Genomic DNA, 18,360 nt, shown 5'->3' with positions numbered 1-18,360 from the left:
AATAAAAGATTTAGATACCTGGTGCATTCACCAGGTTGTTGTGTCTACCTATCGATGTGCTTTCCAGGATGTGTTTACAGTCTGTTGATGCAATATTTCATCAGATACAATTGTCGACTACTTATATATTCGTTATTTCCATTGCTTTATTTATGTGAAAAGCGAGGTATAGACTGTCTACTTAAAAGTAAAATATGACTCTTTTTTTTTATAATTTCATAAATAAATAATTTTAAAGTAAGTAATAGTTATAAATAATTTTACTTTTTTAGAATTTATTTCTCTTTAAAACTATTAGTAGCCATGACGGTAATGTTATAAAGAAAACTGGGCTGTTTTAGAGAAAAACAAAGAAAAAAAAGACGCGGTTTTTGTTACAGACTCTTTCACTCATATAATATTTCATGATCGAAAAGGATAAATTGGACAGCGACATTAAAATTTATGTTATCGTCAAAATTGGAAATACGAGGGTCATCGCTCTTGACCACAAACGAAAAAATGCTTGCTCTTATTTTTCTTTCTTTTCCACAAGCTCTCCCCCCCCTCTCCCCCCTCTAAATCTTTCGGGGATATAAAGAGAAGGCGTAGCTCTCCTTGAGAATAATCCTCACAAAAAAAGGATCCGCAGTATTGTTGGCTATAAATTCTTGATCCGAGAACTATCCATGCTGCAGTACGGCTATTATAGAACATATGCACCGATCGAGGTAGCCGACTCAACGATAGGTGACTTCCTGAAAAACCCAGAGAGGGAGAGAGAGAGAGAGAGAGAGAGAGATAGACCTGTCTCCCCGGTCACCACCTGCTCTCTCAGTACTATAAGACCTTCGTGAACATATGCCGTGTCTGTGGCATACAATATTCTCGACCAGCTTGCACGTTCCGAGGTCGAAGCACGAACCGTCCGGTCGGGCTTAAGGTAGTTGTCTAATAATAAATTAATTTTTTCGACATTTTTTTTTTCATTTTTTAAATTTAATTTTGTTATTGCAAATGACACTGAAAACAAATAACGCCAATAAATATCTAAATGTCTGCGTAATTAAAAAAAGATTAACTGTTTCAAATATTTATATTAATGTAAATTACTATTAACACGTGACGATTCGTTTGCGAGTAACATGCGGCAATGAATAAATACAGATAGTTTACTCTCAAATAATTAAAAAAAAATCTATATTTGTAAAAAAGTTATTTAAATATATTGCTAAATATTTTTTAGATTATGTTTTCATCAATAATACATTGTCATTTCATATTTTTTAAATATATTATAAGACAAATTAGTCAAATTTGAGTTTTTCTCAGATCATATACACGAGTTAACTTGTAAATAATATTACCATTAAACAAGTAACTTAAGTTTTTTCCCACATATGTGTTTATAATATTTCTCGTGCAAAACAAATTTTCATCAATGTTACATTAGTCAACTGCTTACGAGAAGACGACGTATCGGTGTTTGATCGTATCGTAATGAAATGCAGTTAGCCACTCGTACTCGTAAATATGCAACATCTTGAGTGTCTTAGGTCGGAATAAATTTATTCTTTATTAAAAAAAAGAAGGGAGCTTCAAATATATGGTTTCCGTATCACGTGGTTAAGATAATCGCAACGTCAAAGATAATATCGACAATTCGAATAAATTATCCATTGTTCAAATTAATTTATATCAAGATAAACGAATATTCATATTCGTAAATATGTAATATCTTAGGACAAAGTAACCTATTTCCTTGTTCCAGACAGAGTTTTTAAATGACTAACGTATTTAGTATAGAAATTGCATATAAATTTGTATATAATATATTTAAAAAAAAAAGTTTCTTGTACGTAGAAAGCACAAAGCACTTATTTAAAAAAAACTGTCGCTTCTTATCGTTTGTAAATAAAAGTATACCAAAAAATACTACATAACAGGAAATTACGCAGTAATTGCTTATTTATTTTTTTTTAATTATTAATTTAAGAAATTCTAAACAAAGCAATCATTTTATGCTTTATATTTTTTTGTTGTAAAAAATTGCCAAAGTTACTCTCAACATCATCAATCTATTACATATTGAAAAATTTTCTGACTCGTGCGCGTGTCAAACGTACAGAATAAAGTTTTTTTTTTTTTTTTTTTTATTCGAAACAAAAGTTCCAAAAGCGTGTATTTCAGCATCGCGGTAGAGCAAAAGAACGCATCTAGTACGAGAAACAAAAATGTAGTCGTAAGTTTCGGGATTGTGGGTGTGATAACGCTACGATGCGTTCGGGAAAAGAAGAAAGAAACATTGTTTATCGGAACGATATCGTATTTCTCTGGGTGGATGGGCTGGATGGGCGCACCATGAATCGACCTATAGCTTCGATAAAGGAAAGAAAGAGTAAACCAGAGAACAGATAGAAAGAGAACACACACGATACATATATAACGTGATCGTGCATCGCAGAGATCGCCTTAAAGTTACAAAACGAGGACGCTCCAATTTTATTCGTGAATTATACAAAAGTGAATACATATATAAACAATGAATATAATAATGCGATCAAAATTATTGCTAATTAAAATAGAATTTTTAATGCTAAATGAAATTAGCCTACTGTGGAATCGGAAGAAGACGGAGAATCAGTTAAAAACGTCAGTTTGAATCGAGAATCTTCGTGAAAATATCCTACGAGTGTCAAATCAATTTTTGTTCATTTCGCAGCCACGTTTTATTATTTCTTACTTCGTATTGTTATTTTTGGCACCTTCTAACTCTATAGATGGGTCAGCGTATTTTCGATAAGTTTATTAATATGTAAAAGTGTTTTAAAAAAATCTGAAAAAATGTATATACCTTCTTTGAACATTCTAAATAAAGACTAAAATAATAAATTTGAAAAATCATTTACTTAAATATATTATTTTATGATTATTTGTTTTCGAGAAATTGACGTTGTTAGAAAAATCACAGACAAAAATGATCCAACAGTATAATACGGAATAAGGGTTAAATTAATTTACCTGTCGTAATGATGTAACGCGGAAAATTTAGACATTATTATATAGAAGATACGTGATAATATAAATGTGAATGGCCAATGTTTGCATGACCGACGTCAGGAAGGTTCCGATCGTATAATCGACTCATTTATTCTATTTATTTATCGTGCATAAACGAGGAACATTAAAGCGTTCAAGAACAGCGAGTCGCGAATCTAGCTGAATATACATGCGTGCGTTCAATGTCGGACCTCGAAGACAATCTTCATTCTCCTTTTACACTGTGGTTCAAGCACGCTGAAATCATTTACATGGTATTTATGCGTCTAGAAACTTTCCTCATACGTCCCAATTATCTTTAATAAACGTCGTGTGAATAAGTCATTATTATGCATACGTATTTGGCTCCATTTTCTTTTTAACCTGAACAATCTCAATTTAATATTTTAAAACAGAGATATTTTTTTATTTTTTAGTCGCAACGAATTTTTCAATGACATTATTTTGAAGCGCGTAGAATTCACATTGTAATTAATTCAGAATAATCATATGCGTGTTGTATATATATATATATATTAATTTCTTTTGTATTCATTACATATTTTTATTATCATATTTTTTATATTTTTTTTTATTTACTGTAATATATTATTATATTTATCTCCTTTTCGATTATCGTGCTTGCACTTGTTGTTATAATTGTTTTAAATATATTTAAAGATTAGCAATTTGCGGAAAAAGATATCACAATATGTATGTCTCTGTACGAAATGCAAGTGTTTCACACAGAGATTACTAATTAAACGCTATTCTGCTGAGAAAACTCACGAATTGATCGTGAGGAAAAAGAAACGCAAAAATGATGTTCTAAAGAGTCACCGATGACATTTGCCATGTCGCCAAGACGTAAATATTTCATCAGACAATGCAACAGTATTTTAAATGCAACATCGATTTAAATGAAGATGCGATGCGGAAAATACAATGAATCCGAGATAGCGAGTCTGGTATATACACGTTTATGTGCGTAAAGAAAAACATATTCCTTTCCAAGTTTAATCTCTTCTACGTTGTGTTCAAGCGAAACACGAGAATCTGTTCTATCGAAATCCTGCAAGTGACGTAACCGTATTATTCTTATTGAATCGTCTACTAAATCAGATCCAACCTTTTCTAGTATGCGACTTTCGCGACCGATAGATCCACAGTGACTACTTTATTTATTTAGGAAAGATAGGAAGCTTATATAGCTTAAAATTATCACTCTGCTTAAAAGTAAATGACTATATCGATTAAAAATCACGCACACGTGGCGCTGCGATCAACTAAAAATGAATACCACGCCATGATCGTTGAGCAGGCCGTGTTCTGAATGATCAAAACTCGATGATAATCCAAACCATAATGTTAAGGAAATTAATTCATGTATGCGTAGAATGAATGGAAACCATTTTGAAAGCACTTTTTCAAAATAATGTTATTCTTTCCTCATTAAACGAGACATTCGATATCCTGCGAGCAGCGAAATAATATTTTTTTGTATCATAGATTGAAACGTTTGGAATGGCCGAGAATTTGTGGAAAATGGAAATTTAATTTCTTATAAAAGGTATACGATCGATTTTTGATAGCTAAAATATCAAGGTTCAAATAATTATTAAAAATCTTCGAAAATCATTAAAGTTATTAATGAAACGATAACTATAGATCTTAAGAAACAAAAATAACGAAACATCATTCTTTATAGAACACGCTATTTAAGAACAGATTAATTCTATTTTATTAATGATATCTGATAATCTCTCTTATTAAATTATTCTTAATAATTAAAATTTTAAATAAAATTCTTGGAGAAAAGATTATTAATATAATTCTATTCGAATAAAAATATCTAGTAATCTCTTTTATTTGATTATTTAAGTCATTATTAATAATTAAAATTGTAAATAAAATTCTTTGAGAAATGCAGAAAAAAATAGCCTTTTCCATATTTTTACTAAAATAATAATTATTTAATTGTATTATATATTATATGTATTCATATATTTTCCGTCAATTCTAGGACATCCGATAAGTATCGATTGAATGTTAAGTGCCACAGACGCAATTAATCTCAAAGAGAAAAAGGGGAGTTTGGTAAGTATACACGATATCTATAAATAGTAAAGATATTAGAAATCACGAGTTAATCATGACGATAATTGACTCAATCATCGTGATGCTACAGATACGGAAAACAAACGTTTCAATAAACGTCTCGTCTGCCGTGAGTCGAGTAAACAGCGTATGTTTTGCGCAGTTTCTACAGAGCGTCGGAATTTCAACTTGTCGAAATCGCTCTTGATTTTCGCTAGGTACCTGTTTATATCTCGCGACCAAGCCCGCGTTCAAGTACAAATTCGCTCGACCGCGAACAAAAGTACAAAGTGTACAAGGGTAAGCGGTTCGTTATCGACGCAGGTGAGTACTCTCGCGTTCGGGCAAAAACACAAGTGTTCCGTCTTGAATACTGCCAGCGAAAACGAAACACAGCTGCGAGCCTACATCGCCAACAGGAAAAGACCCCTTGGCACTCGTTTGTGGCCATCGCGGCGGAGAGCTAACGCGACGACCATCATCGACGGTGACAATCGACGTTAACGATCAGGACAATGACGATGACGATGACGATGACGACGACAAAAACTCTCGGCGCGATATCTCGCGATTAAACGGATGTGTCGGGGAAGCGAGAAAAGCAACAAACAAACAAACAAATAAATAAATAAATATACGTATATATAAATATTTAAAAAAAAAAAAAAAAAAGATAAGGTGAAACGTAGACTCTCTCCGCGGCCTCGGCGATACACGGACGTTACACACACGACGAAAGTCCATTTCCGCCGTGCGTTCCGCGGCATACGAAATGCCCGCCGCCGTCGCCGCCGCCGTCGCCGGAGGGGCGTATCGATTCGGACAAAACAATTGTGGCCAAGTCGTGGCCGTCGTTCCCAAGTCACACTCGCTTACGCACTCGAGATATCGTGTAAAGCCTTCGCCTTTAGTCTCCGCCCGTGTCCTCGTCGCGTCGTCATTGTCTCTCGCGCGATCGTATATAATCACGTAAAGAAGAGGGATTACAATATATACAAGAGTTTGTATTCCTACCGTATGGGGTAACACTCCCGCGTCGCTGTCATGCCTCCGGATCGTGTATCTGTGTGTGTGTATATATATATGTATATATATTTATATATATGTGTGTCCGTCTCTCCTCTCTCTTTCTCTTATATAAATATATATATATATATATATATATATATATATAATATATATTTATATATATTTATAGATGTGCGTATGCGTGTGTACGGGAGCAGAAGCCACGATGAGAATTGAAAGCAGACAGACGTAGTACGGCACACACCGACTAGTAAACGTACGGATCACTCGCGTGCACGCACGTATACACGCGCGCGCGCGCACTCTTATATACGGCTGATATAGAGACACGTACACATACACTCTCTCCCTCTCTCTTTCTCTCTCTCTCTATAGCGCGCGCATCACTCGCAACTTCAGAGTGAGATCGCGAGACACGACGAGTCTTCTCACGCGCGCAAAATACGACACTACACTCGACGACGGCGCACCACGAACTGAACCGAACAGAGCAGGCAGGCAGAGGCAGGACTCGGAACTCGGAAACACGATTCGACGGGATGGAGAGGGGGAAACGGGGAAGAGACGACCGTCCGCAATGTGGGGGAAACTACTATAGGCGATGATGGTGGGGGGTGGGGCGAGGAAAAGACGTATCGCAAGTGCGGACGTATCGCGTCAAGTGCCACGGAGCAACTCTATATAAATTATTTTTTTTTTTTTTGCATTAAGATTGAACCATTAACCCTTACTCCGTATTGTTATTATTGGCACCTTCTAACTAACTGTACAGATGGGTCATGGTATTTTCGACAAGTTTATTAATATGTAAAAGTGTTTTAAAAAATCTGAAAAAATGTATATACCTTCTTTGGACATTCTAAATAAAGACTAAAATAATAAATTTGAAAAATCATTTACTTAAATATATTATTTTATGATTATTTGTTTTCGAGAAATTGACGGTTAGAAAAATCACGGACAAAAATAACCCATCAGTATGGAGTAAGGGTTAATATGTCCTTTAAATGTGAAATTTCTATATCAGGATCTTTACCTTCGATTTGATTCAAGTTTGCGTAGATCTAATATAGAAATTTCTCTATCATTTTCTAAATGGATTGATAAGAACAATAAGTGTTTCAGAAAATAAAAAAGAAGAGATAAATTAAGAACGAAATGTTTTGGTTTTAAAAAATTCGAGCAACGATTTGTTAAAGCAGTTGATATTTTGTTGTGAAGAATGTAAAAAATATGTAATAATATATAATAATAAGAATAATTAAATGCGTACATGAATCGATATATTATGCTCTCGCGGGAGATACAACATTATTTTACGCGGAAGAAATTTCAAAAAAGATTGCAACAGTAATGTGCGTTCAATTATTATATTACTTGAATATTATACATATAAATGTTATATCAATTCGATGGAATATATAGAAACGAGATTGCTAGAAAGTGGAATATCGTGTAAGCGCGAACTGATATTAGGCCAATCGAATTAAGAGTCACGACAATTGGAACAGACACTGCAAATTCTCTTTTCCAAGTTTTATATATATATAATATATTTTATGTGTGTGTGTGTGTGTGTGTGTTCCAGCACTAAAACATAAATAACGCAATTAAATTTCTAAATCTAAAATCCTCTATAAATATCGTGCATATCGCATTAATTAATCGTGAATTGATTAACAATGGAAGCAAATTATTATTATCTAACTCTCAATCAAATGTTTTTCCTATTTCCACATTTTAAGAATGTTAAAAAAATGATCTGATATTAAGTCTGCAATATTTTTTCAATAAAGTTGTTCATTGAAGCTTTGCTCAAAATTACTGTATATGTAAAAAAAAAATGGCATTAACGATAGAAATAAATTTAAGATACATTTTTCTCGCGAGAGATTGCCAAGTTACAGAATTATTTAACATTGAATCAGAGTTTCGAAAACAGAACTAACAATGAATTATAAAAAAAACCTTGTTTTCTATAGTCAATTTAAGAAATATATTTCTAAGTTTGCTTCATATGATAACAGCGATTCTTATCAAAATCATATTGACATCTGAATACTGAAATATGTGTGTGTAATTGTGAAGTTGTGTATGTATGTATATATATATATATGACTAAAATGCTTAAATATTTCAACTAAAGAATAATAACCAACTAAACACATTTATTGTTAGTCGAGTTAACGATTTTTGTTCAGTACATGTTATTATCTAACTTGTAGGTAATTTTTAAATATTTTTGCGATTTTAAAAATCTATGCGTCGCGTTTAACTCGAAATATTTCTCGTAATTCCACGCGAGAGTTTCGTCCCTTCAAATGTATCTCCCTGGACGCTACGTAGGGCTTAATATCACCGAGGGTAACAGAGAGGAAAGGCAGATAGGGGCGACCTTGCGAGAGGGAGTGTTGATGCCTGAAGCCGTAAGCGTGGGGGACCGTCGAAAATATAAAAGAGGGGAGAGAGAGGGAGGAGAGAGAGCAAAAAAGTAAAATCTATCTCCGAAAGAGAGGAGAGCGTGAGCCTCTCGCACGTCTCTGATGAGCGAGCAGGGAGGGCCTCTTTTTCCCTTCTGTCGAGAGACCGCACCCACGCGCTCCGGGGAGCCAACTCTCTGACACAGCCCTGAAGAAGAAGCCGAGTAAACACGCCGCGACGTCCGATCTGCGCGAGGGATATCGTAAAGATCCGAGCGAACCGGAAGAACCGACGTTTTGAAATCGCTATCGTTTCCACGAGATAGATTAGATTTTCGTGTCGCTATAGATATATATTTGAGCAAAATAACTCTGATGTTTATTCTCGATTTAAATGCGACGATCGCGACATTTTCTATAGGAAGCTTTGGACAAATGTGTCAAACTTTTCGAAATTAAATCCATTTTAATCCCCAAACTTCTTTACTTTATCCCCATTTTTATTCTCCCGTCCGTGAAGAGGGATAAAAAAAATGCATTTTTTTTCTTTCAAAAATCACTAACCATTCCAACGACAAGAGCAGAAAGCTAGAAAAATGAATTTCAACTTTCGAGCCAAACAGCGAAATATTCGTGCAATTCCTCAGTTTTTAAATTCCACCGGTATATGCGGATGTGAATATTTGCGACGGAAGAAAAAATTCGGAATAAATGAATAGCTATCTTTACCGTAGAATAAAATTTAACGCCTGTCGCCTTCGTCCTTGTAAATTCATAAAACTTGCCTGTTATTTTAGAATATTTTTGATTGTCGAGCGATTCTCGAACAAGAAAGAAGGCTTGCACAACGTCGAGCCAGCGCACGATTTACTCTAGAAACGTGGGAGATTCCGAGGAGCTACCCTACATTTTGTACATTGAACATACCAAGTATTTACGACAATGATATTCGAAATTCGAAACGATCTCGAATAGCAATTTCGCTTGGATTTTTGCTTATTGTTAGAAAAAGAAAAAATTTAGATTTTGTAATATTCAAATAAAACTGTAATTTAAATTTCTACATTTATTAACAATTAAAACATGTTTAAAATATCCCCTAATATATGTAAATATACAAGTCTCGTTGGAAGAAATCTGTATGTGACTGATAATATTTATAGACACACAGTCACATATATTTATTATATATCCTATAATATATAAATATTCTTTTTCTTAACAATAACATATAAATATGCAAATAGCATTATTTGAACGTTTTTTTTTTTACAAATGCAATAACTTTGTTAGACGAAATCTATATGTGTCTGTGATTAATAAAATATTTATAGACGTAGTCATATATATATATATATATATATATATATATATATATATATATATATATATATATTTATTATGTCCTATAATATAAACGTTGCAAATTTATTTTGATGACTGCTATACTCTATTATACTCTTAACTGTTTCTTTAATTAATACTGCTTTAATGTTTGGCGGTTAGGAAGGTATTGTCTCGGAAATATACTATGTCTATACGTGCTATAAGCTCGTACTGCAATCGCGCTGCCACTGCGCAGCACCGTTTCTCTCGTCGCGGAGAGAACGTCAGGCAGATATCATGGCCGAGCACACACTAAGCGACGCTGATAACTCCAAGTTAAACCAAAATCAACACGCGCGTTCACAGCTGCCGCGAGTGCGTCACATCGAGTGACAAAGAGCTCAAGCTATTTCTCTCTCCTCTTTATCTACTTCCAACGAATATCTTTCTCTCTCTTTCTCTCTTCTCTATTTTTTTCCTCCTCTCGTGACTTATACCTTTGGGCACAATGTGCAAGTACAATTGCACTTAGGAATTTAAAATTATAATTTGATAAATCGATAAATTATATATCGATAGAAAAAACTTGTGTAAAAAGAAGCCCCCCTCTCTCTCTCTCTCTCTCTCTCTCTCTCTCTCTCATTTGATTATATTTCATAGCATTTTCTCATATTATCTTGTCTCTTCCCTCCCCCTCTTGAATATCTCTCGCTTCTACTCTCTCCTCCGAAATCCCAGATGGGAAAGTGAGTCTCGAGTCTTGGAACACGACTGTTAATTTTACGCAACGCGCGCGCGCGCGCGCGAACGTTTGATAGGAACGGAATCCTCCCTTCGCTAGTTGCGTGTGTTTACCGAGATCCCAAATCAATAACCAACTTTCCCGACTAGTCGATGGACTAAGCTCGACGCCGGCAGGTTTCATCTTTCCATGAGAACGCTTTAACCTCGCGAAATATCGAAGGTCGATACAGAATGGCAGAGGTTCCAATATTGTATATCATACATGCTTATGTGATGCAATTAATATAAGAGAAAAAATTATGATAAAAGGAGGTTTTGAGATAATTATTTCAATAATAAAAGGATGTAAAGGAGAACGAATATAAATGTTCTTGCTTCCTTTTCTTTCGTGTCGTCCTATCGTCATCACAAATAAAGATATAGTCACTCATTGTGCTTTAAAAAAATAAAAGGAAAGACATTTCGAATAAGAAAAATGTCTTTTTTCTCAACCTATTTACAAATGTATTTGTAGAAAAAATGAGTACATCTACACATACACAGAGGATTTTTTCTTAAAATTTATTCTAAAAATCGTAATAAAAAAATCGTGAGACAACTTGAAGCATTTTTAAGTATTTTATATAATTTTTTCGATTTATCAGTATAATATATACTATAAAAAAAAAAAAAAAAAAAAAAAATAGAAAACTTATGGCTTTTGCCACATGTGTTTGTGGAGATTCCTTTGTTTCCAAGATGATGTGGAAAATCGAACGCGCGAAAAGACACGTCTCTAACACAATCTAAATTGTCCATATTTGCGATATTTACGATCCGCGCATCTTTGTGCAACGAGAATCTGCGGGTCCGTTTGTCAATATTTTAAATGATAACCGCGCGATGCGCCGAACTTGACAAGGTACGCGCGGAAGAGAGGCGAATAAAGCTCGGAAAGACGAGGGGAGAGAGATAATGAGGAGAGGAGGAAGATAAAGCGGGGCACAGACGGATAGGGTTGCTCCGCTGTATCAACTATGCACCCTTATCAATTGGAAAATTGGTGTGTGCAATGGGAGCGGAAGGGGAAGACTGTGTCGTATGAACGAGGGTGACGGTGTAAGGACAGAAAGAGAGAGAGAGAGAGAGAGGGGGGAGAGACAGAGGGGGGGGAGACAGAGAGAGAGAGAGAGAAGAGAGGGAACCACAAAACCAGTGACGTATCTACCATAAGTCGTCTTTGAATCTAATTATCGAGACGTCGCGAAGACAAAGCATTTTACAAAACTTTATACATACATACAATTACACACACACACACATACACTACGTATTTTATCTTATTGCAAAATTCTAAATAGAAGGATTAATCTCGCTCGATTCAATTCTATTGTTGAATACGTAACGCGTAGAAAATTATTGTATTTCCAAAAAATTGTTTTTGTACATTTCCAGAAAGAAGTTGTTAAAATACTATAAAAAAAAAAAGTGTCATCTTTCAATGTTACGAGTAATTAAAATTCATTCATATTGTTGTAAAAATTTTTCAATATTGAAGATTTCTCTTAGAGGTCTCAGAAATTTAAATCCGCCACACAGTTGGACACACAACGAAGAGGAAAAAGAGAGAGAAAGAAGTTTATATACATTCTCAAGACAGGACCGTATCGTTGAAAGGGTGCCCCCGACACTGTAGGCGCGCGAGTAACTTGCAATTTTTCTTGTCTGACACGACACGTTCGTGGCGAGCGACATGCTGAAGATGTTGCGAGCGGCCGGAACCGTGTCGACGACCCGCATCGTCTATGCACCCTTGTGAATTGGAAAATTCCGCGCTCATGGAGGGACTTGTTGGCACGAAGAAGAGGGTACTCGTAGAAAAGCCAGGAGCGTATTCATCGAACGGGAAAAATGTGGGAAAACGAGATAGAAAAGAAAAATAGATAAGAAACGAGACAGGGAAAGAGGGAGAGAGAAGAAAAAAAGATTTATCTCTTCTACACTCTTGATTCTATTAACACACAACTTACAATAGTTAGTGTAATAGTTATTGCGCGTAATATGTTTCGCAATATCCTCCTCCATATCTTTCACGAAATAGAACGAAAAGATCGTTACTCAATATTATTAAATTAATCAGTGTGTATTGAAAGTAGTCTTCTAGATTGTTTACATTTTCTTTTATTTGTAAATTCCTTAAGTAATTTTATTAATAAATTTGATACTTTTTTTTTACTAATTCTTTTTCGTTAGCGTTTTAATATAACGTCCTATTGTCTATTTATTCATCTCTCTCTGTATTTTCAATTTCTTAAAACTTAAAAATATATTATTTCGATATCGGCGAATTTTGGGGAAAAAATTTACTCCAAATTTACTATAGGAATCACGGCGAATGAAAAGAAACACCCTGTATCTAGAAAGGGATAACACAGACGGAGAGAGTGTAACAGAGAAGGAGAGAGGGAGATAAAGCTGAGCAAGAGACTGATAAGGTGCGCAAAGCGCATGCGTCACTCGTTGTGGGCGTCGGAAATGTGTTGACACATGAGAGAAACCGAGAGCGAAGGAGAGGAAAGGGAGAGAGAAGGAGAGGAAAGGGAGAGAGAAGGAGGGGAAAGGGAGAGAGAAAGAGAATGTGTGGCTCTATAATGCCCGTATGTATTACCGTCTATGCAGTTCCCATGCTGCGGGTACGCTCTACCATCGCCGTCATCCTTGTGGGAGAGATCTGCCATCGCGTTGCCATAACCACGCAAGAACGGAGACGCGATCGCGGCGATCCACATTCGATCGATCGCGAGGTCTAATAAAGGGAAAATTATTGCGCGGGTTTAGAGCAGTTCTCCTCTCGTGTGCCCTCTACAGTCGGCGGTGAACCGTTAGATGAGAATCAGATTGGGGAATTTCTCCTCGAGAAAGTCAGGACTGTGTGTGCCCGTGTATGTATTGTATTTTAAGAAAAAAGAAGAAAAAGATACGATAAAAATATATATATATATATATATTTTTATCGTACCGTTTTTTTTCGATTAATTCTGTCAGCGCTATATATAGCGCTATATATAGCGCTGACAGAATTAATCGAAAAAAAAAAAACGGTGACTCAGATATGTCAAAATTAATATGAATTAAATCTAAAAAAAAAAGTTATAAATGATAAACTTAAAAATTAATATAGATAAAAACTGGCACAAACCAAATCTTTTTCTTTTTGCTTTCTATAGGTTAACTTAAATCAATTTACATTTAATAATGGATTAACTCTTTGGGGAAATAAAAAAAAACTTTACAGAATTTGTTAAAATCAGCGGTAGATCGATCCATCTTCACGTTTTCTTCAAAAAATTTCATCATATTTTTTTCTACACAGTGTTCTAGTGACAATGTCCTACTTTATCTATTCTAAGGATGTATCTGAGAATGTTAATAATTTTATTAAATTAATTAAAACGCTAGAAATTTTATTGATAACATATTTAATATCTCCAAGTATCACGAAAGTTTTCTAAGAAACTTGAATGGGGTTTTTCTGAAAACGAGTTTTTACGGAACAGAGTTGGGCCGAGCGCTTCGTATACGCGTTCGGAGAATGCGTTTCAGAGACAGGTGAGACTTTAAAGAGGAGAGAGGAAGGGAGTGAGGAGACGGTGGAGGACGCGCAGGTCAACTTCGAAGGGAACGTTGCTTCGAATAATTCTGGGACGGTACACATATAGTCTTGCGGGTGCTTTGTAATTTCAAAGCGTTATCCAGGGACGTAGCTATTATAGGTGCAAAAAAAAATAAAAGTCTATATCGATATCTCTTTCGTTCTTGCAAAAAGAAATCAGGAACTACCTCTCATATTTGACAATTGCATAAATAATATGCTGTAATAATTACTAACATTACTGATGCTTTCGATATTTTTAGATCTTGTATCATCTTGTATCATCTTGTGAAATTTAGGATATTTGGAGTATTTTATATATATATATATATATATATATTTTCCTAAAAATAACATTATTATTCGTACACGTTTATTTCAAAATAAATTTCTCCAATAAATTTAACAGAAATTCCTTATATGAGATAATAAAGATATAAAAATCAACACCTTATTTTGTTCTTGGACTCTAACCTTCAGCTAAAAGTTCAAAATTAAAATTTGTACTCGCAGATATTTATTCTTTATGACGTCATCGTTATAGTTTAAAATTTCTGTATTTTTTTCTTAACATACGAGGTTTTCTTTAACAGTGTGATAAAATTTGAAATCGAAAAAAGCAATGTATCTATTTTTAAAAACTTTAAAAATATAATACAGGTTACAGTAAAAAAAGAAGAGGAAAGACAAAAAGATGGAAACCGATAGACGAATGAAATAGCATAAAATTATGAAGAAGGAGCTACTCTGGCTAGTTATATTACATAATTCATCAAAGAAAGTCACAGGAAAGTGACTTTCGAATTTCAAAAGATTCCCGATACGGGTTGACTTAGCATACTAATGTACAAACTATATAAGTGTTTCCGATAAAAGTCAGCTAAACTATTTCAACTGGGCAAATTCCTATCTTTATCTCCGACAAAGTGTGCCGCCTAAATGATTGAGAAGCGAGAATACGTCGATTTAACCGAGACCCATGTCACGATTTCGAGCATCCTTCTTTTACTTTGCACGCGAAAGTGTATTTATTTTGCGCGCATATATTAAGTCAACTATATCAACTATATCAACTATATCAACTATATCATCAACCTTCCGCGAAACGCCAGAACGCGTACAATGTTCGCGAAAGACGGTTGTTCGCAACGGCTGGACGATCGACGCGCGCCCATAGACCATCTATCGTCCGTTAAATTATTACGCTGCTCACAGGGAACTTGGAGGAACGCGCGCAAAGTGGCTCTTATAATTTGCTCCATAATGTAAGGAGAGCGACGAGGAGGACGTGTACTGCGCGCATCTATAATTTCCATCATGGGCGGCGGTCGTTATACGAGGGACGTTCTTTTTCATCAAACTTTTAGAGCTTTTCGATATTCTACGAGGCGTACTCTAAAACGCACGAACAATCTCTATTCGATAAAATATAAAACAACCGGACGAACGGTTGTACAATTAATCGTACGAATGGTTGAAACTTAAATGTGCCGTATAACGGTATTTTCTGTTAAAGGGCGAGATACGCCCTCCTTCGCTTGTCAGACTCTCCCCCGGTTTTTTTTTTCATCTCGAATTACGCGCCGATCCGATGTTACGATAAGTACGCAAAGGCATAGCCAGGAATTTCTTCAACTTTTACGCAAAGCTCATCCTAGATGCTCCTATAACCTTCTCCTAACGCTTTCTAATCTTGCAAAATGGACGATGTGATGAAATGGATCTTTAAGGTCAAAAGACAATTATATTTTTATCGTTCTCTTCTTCCGATACTAATTTTCCCGATAATGCGTCAATTATATAAGTGCTCCCTCCCTTAATATTTTCCGTTCAACGGCGGAAAGCAATCGAATCGGTGTATTAATTACAGGGAGACGACAGGTCGACGTTACGATTACACGACGTAAATCTTGGCGAGCGCAAAGTCTTCGGAAAAGCTATTACTACTACTAGTGCACACCGGTCTTTCTGGTCCGTCTATTGAAAAATTCTATGCATTTATAAGTGTGCGTTGCACGGAACGACCGCCGGGGCTTCAGCTGTTGTTACTTATATATTTTTCAGTTTGTTCTTTCCCAAGTGCGTTTTTAATTTGCGATTTAACGACGGACCATAAATCCCGCACATTCGACGCGACAGACAGACGATAGTCACTGACAGAGAGGAGATCATTTCCTTCCAAATCGAATTTTTAATTCTCGAGTATATATCGACGAAGATTTATCTCCATCGTGTAGTTAATTTTCTATCAATACACGTTGCAACGTGCAGATACAATATTTTCGCGGATAAAATTTAACAACTGCAAATCTGCAGCATTGCAGATTGAGAATAGTTGTAATTTTTTAAATATAATATATTTTTTAAACAGCACCGATATCTTTTCAATCGTGTAAATATTGCCAGCTATTCAATATTAAGAATATTTATATTAATATATATTTCATTCGCTGCTTATTTCCTGAATATAAAGTTTAATTATTGTTATAATAAACATAAAAAATTTATCACAAAAATAATTTCATTTTAAATTTGTCCGAAAAGTTGCTACTCAGAGTAGATAGGTAATATCCATAGGCAATAGCCATTTATTCTAATCATATGGGTATGATATATTTATTAAAAAAAAAAGTATCAATATCTTTATTCATGTAAATATCAGCGAATTATTAATATCAAGAATATCGCTGTTATTTTCAAATCTCTGCTCATTCAAAAATACAATTCAATGATTATAAATAAGAAAATATATAAATTAATTGAATTTCTCCCTCTCTCTTTCTCTCAAAAGCTCTCAAAAGCAATTCAAGTGATCTATAAGAAAGGGAAGAATTGTACTTCAACATCAAGATCTCTCCATCAATATTATAATACCAAAATATCGATAGAAAGCTGTCGATAGATACCGAAGTAGCGGTGAACATCCCTAGCAGAGAGGACACCCCGTATGCAGAAACGCAATTCCCGACCAACACACACACACACACTCAACACACGCGTTCGCGCGCGCACACACACACACACACACACACACAGACCTATATTACGCGTACATACACATACACACAAAGAGACAAACAGACAAATACGAGCATACACACGCACACAAACACTACACGAGAATCGATCGAAGGGCGTCACAAGCGGATTTAAAGGGTCGGCGGCTTAAATGCTCGAGCGACGATGTACCGTTAATTGCTAAGACAGACCGTACAGCGTCTGTCTGTGACTCTGTCGTTAAAGATGTTTAACCATACGTATGCGCGACCGTTCAATCTCGGACGCGTTTGATCTTTCCAGCCAGTCTATTTTATGTCGATCGTCGTCATCGTTGCCGTTGTCGTTGTTAGTGACGTAAATCTACGAGACGCGCCTGTACGTCGCTGACATGAAACAAAGATAGAAAATGCGTGTCCGGTATGTGCGAGGTCCTACGAATATGTATATAGTTATACATACGTATATATCGCTTGTTTTCTTTATTATTATATAAAGACACCTGCATGATATTTAGGTACGATTCAGTATGTATGTATTACATAGTTATCGCGAATGTCTTTAACTTGTAAAATTAAATCTATTTCAATGACCCACGTCTATTTATATTTTGATATTTCTACGCATACCAATGATAATAAATTATGTAAATATGTCTAAAAAATATATTTCTACAGACTACTGTGTGTGTGTATTTATGTATTTCAAAATTTTATAAAAAAATATAATTATCGTACCTCGATCGTACACATATGTTACCTTTAAATTGCTATTTCGTCTTACATCTTACACTTCTACTTTTCTCTCCTTATGTATTATTTGTTATTGTACCAATATATCAATAAGACATTTAACCCTTACTTCGTATTGTTATTTTTGGCACCTTCTAACTCTATAGATGGATCAGCGTATTTTCGATAAGTTTATTAATATGTAAAAGTGTTTTTAAAAAATCTGAAAAAATGTATATACCTTCTTTGAACATTCTAAATAAAGACTAAAATAATAAATTTGAAAAATCATTTACTTAAATATATTATTTTATGATTATTTGTTTTCGAGAAATTGACATTGTTAAGAAAAATCACAGACAAAAAT

General features: G+C 34.9%; 1 protein-coding gene across 5 annotated transcripts in view; it reads right to left on the bottom strand.

Moving 5' to 3' along the window:
* Mura (ring finger protein murashka) overlaps nt 1–18,360 on the bottom strand; it is a 47,257-nt gene that overhangs the window by 26,105 nt on the left and 2,792 nt on the right. The window contains exons 1-2 of one of the 5 annotated variants that reach the window (XM_072894909.1): nt 6,479–7,258; nt 6,130–6,178 (exon numbers count right to left, since the gene is read on the bottom strand). The exons of 3 other annotated variants lie outside the window; for them this stretch is intronic. In XM_072894909.1, coding sequence (XP_072751010.1) covers nt 6,130–6,178; nt 6,479–6,482 — 53 coding nt within the window. In that variant the 5' untranslated portion in view covers nt 6,483–7,258. Of the gene's footprint in view, nt 1–6,129; nt 6,179–6,478; nt 7,259–18,360 lie in introns of those variants that run through there. One more of the 5 variants, XM_072894917.1, reaches the window with a different exon arrangement.

This window comes from Anoplolepis gracilipes, chromosome 1 (assembly GCF_047496725.1).
Source record: "Anoplolepis gracilipes chromosome 1, ASM4749672v1, whole genome shotgun sequence".
In the NCBI taxonomy this organism is placed as follows: Eukaryota; Metazoa; Arthropoda; class Insecta; order Hymenoptera; family Formicidae; genus Anoplolepis; species Anoplolepis gracilipes.
This window is presented reverse-complemented; position numbering and strand designations above follow the sequence as displayed.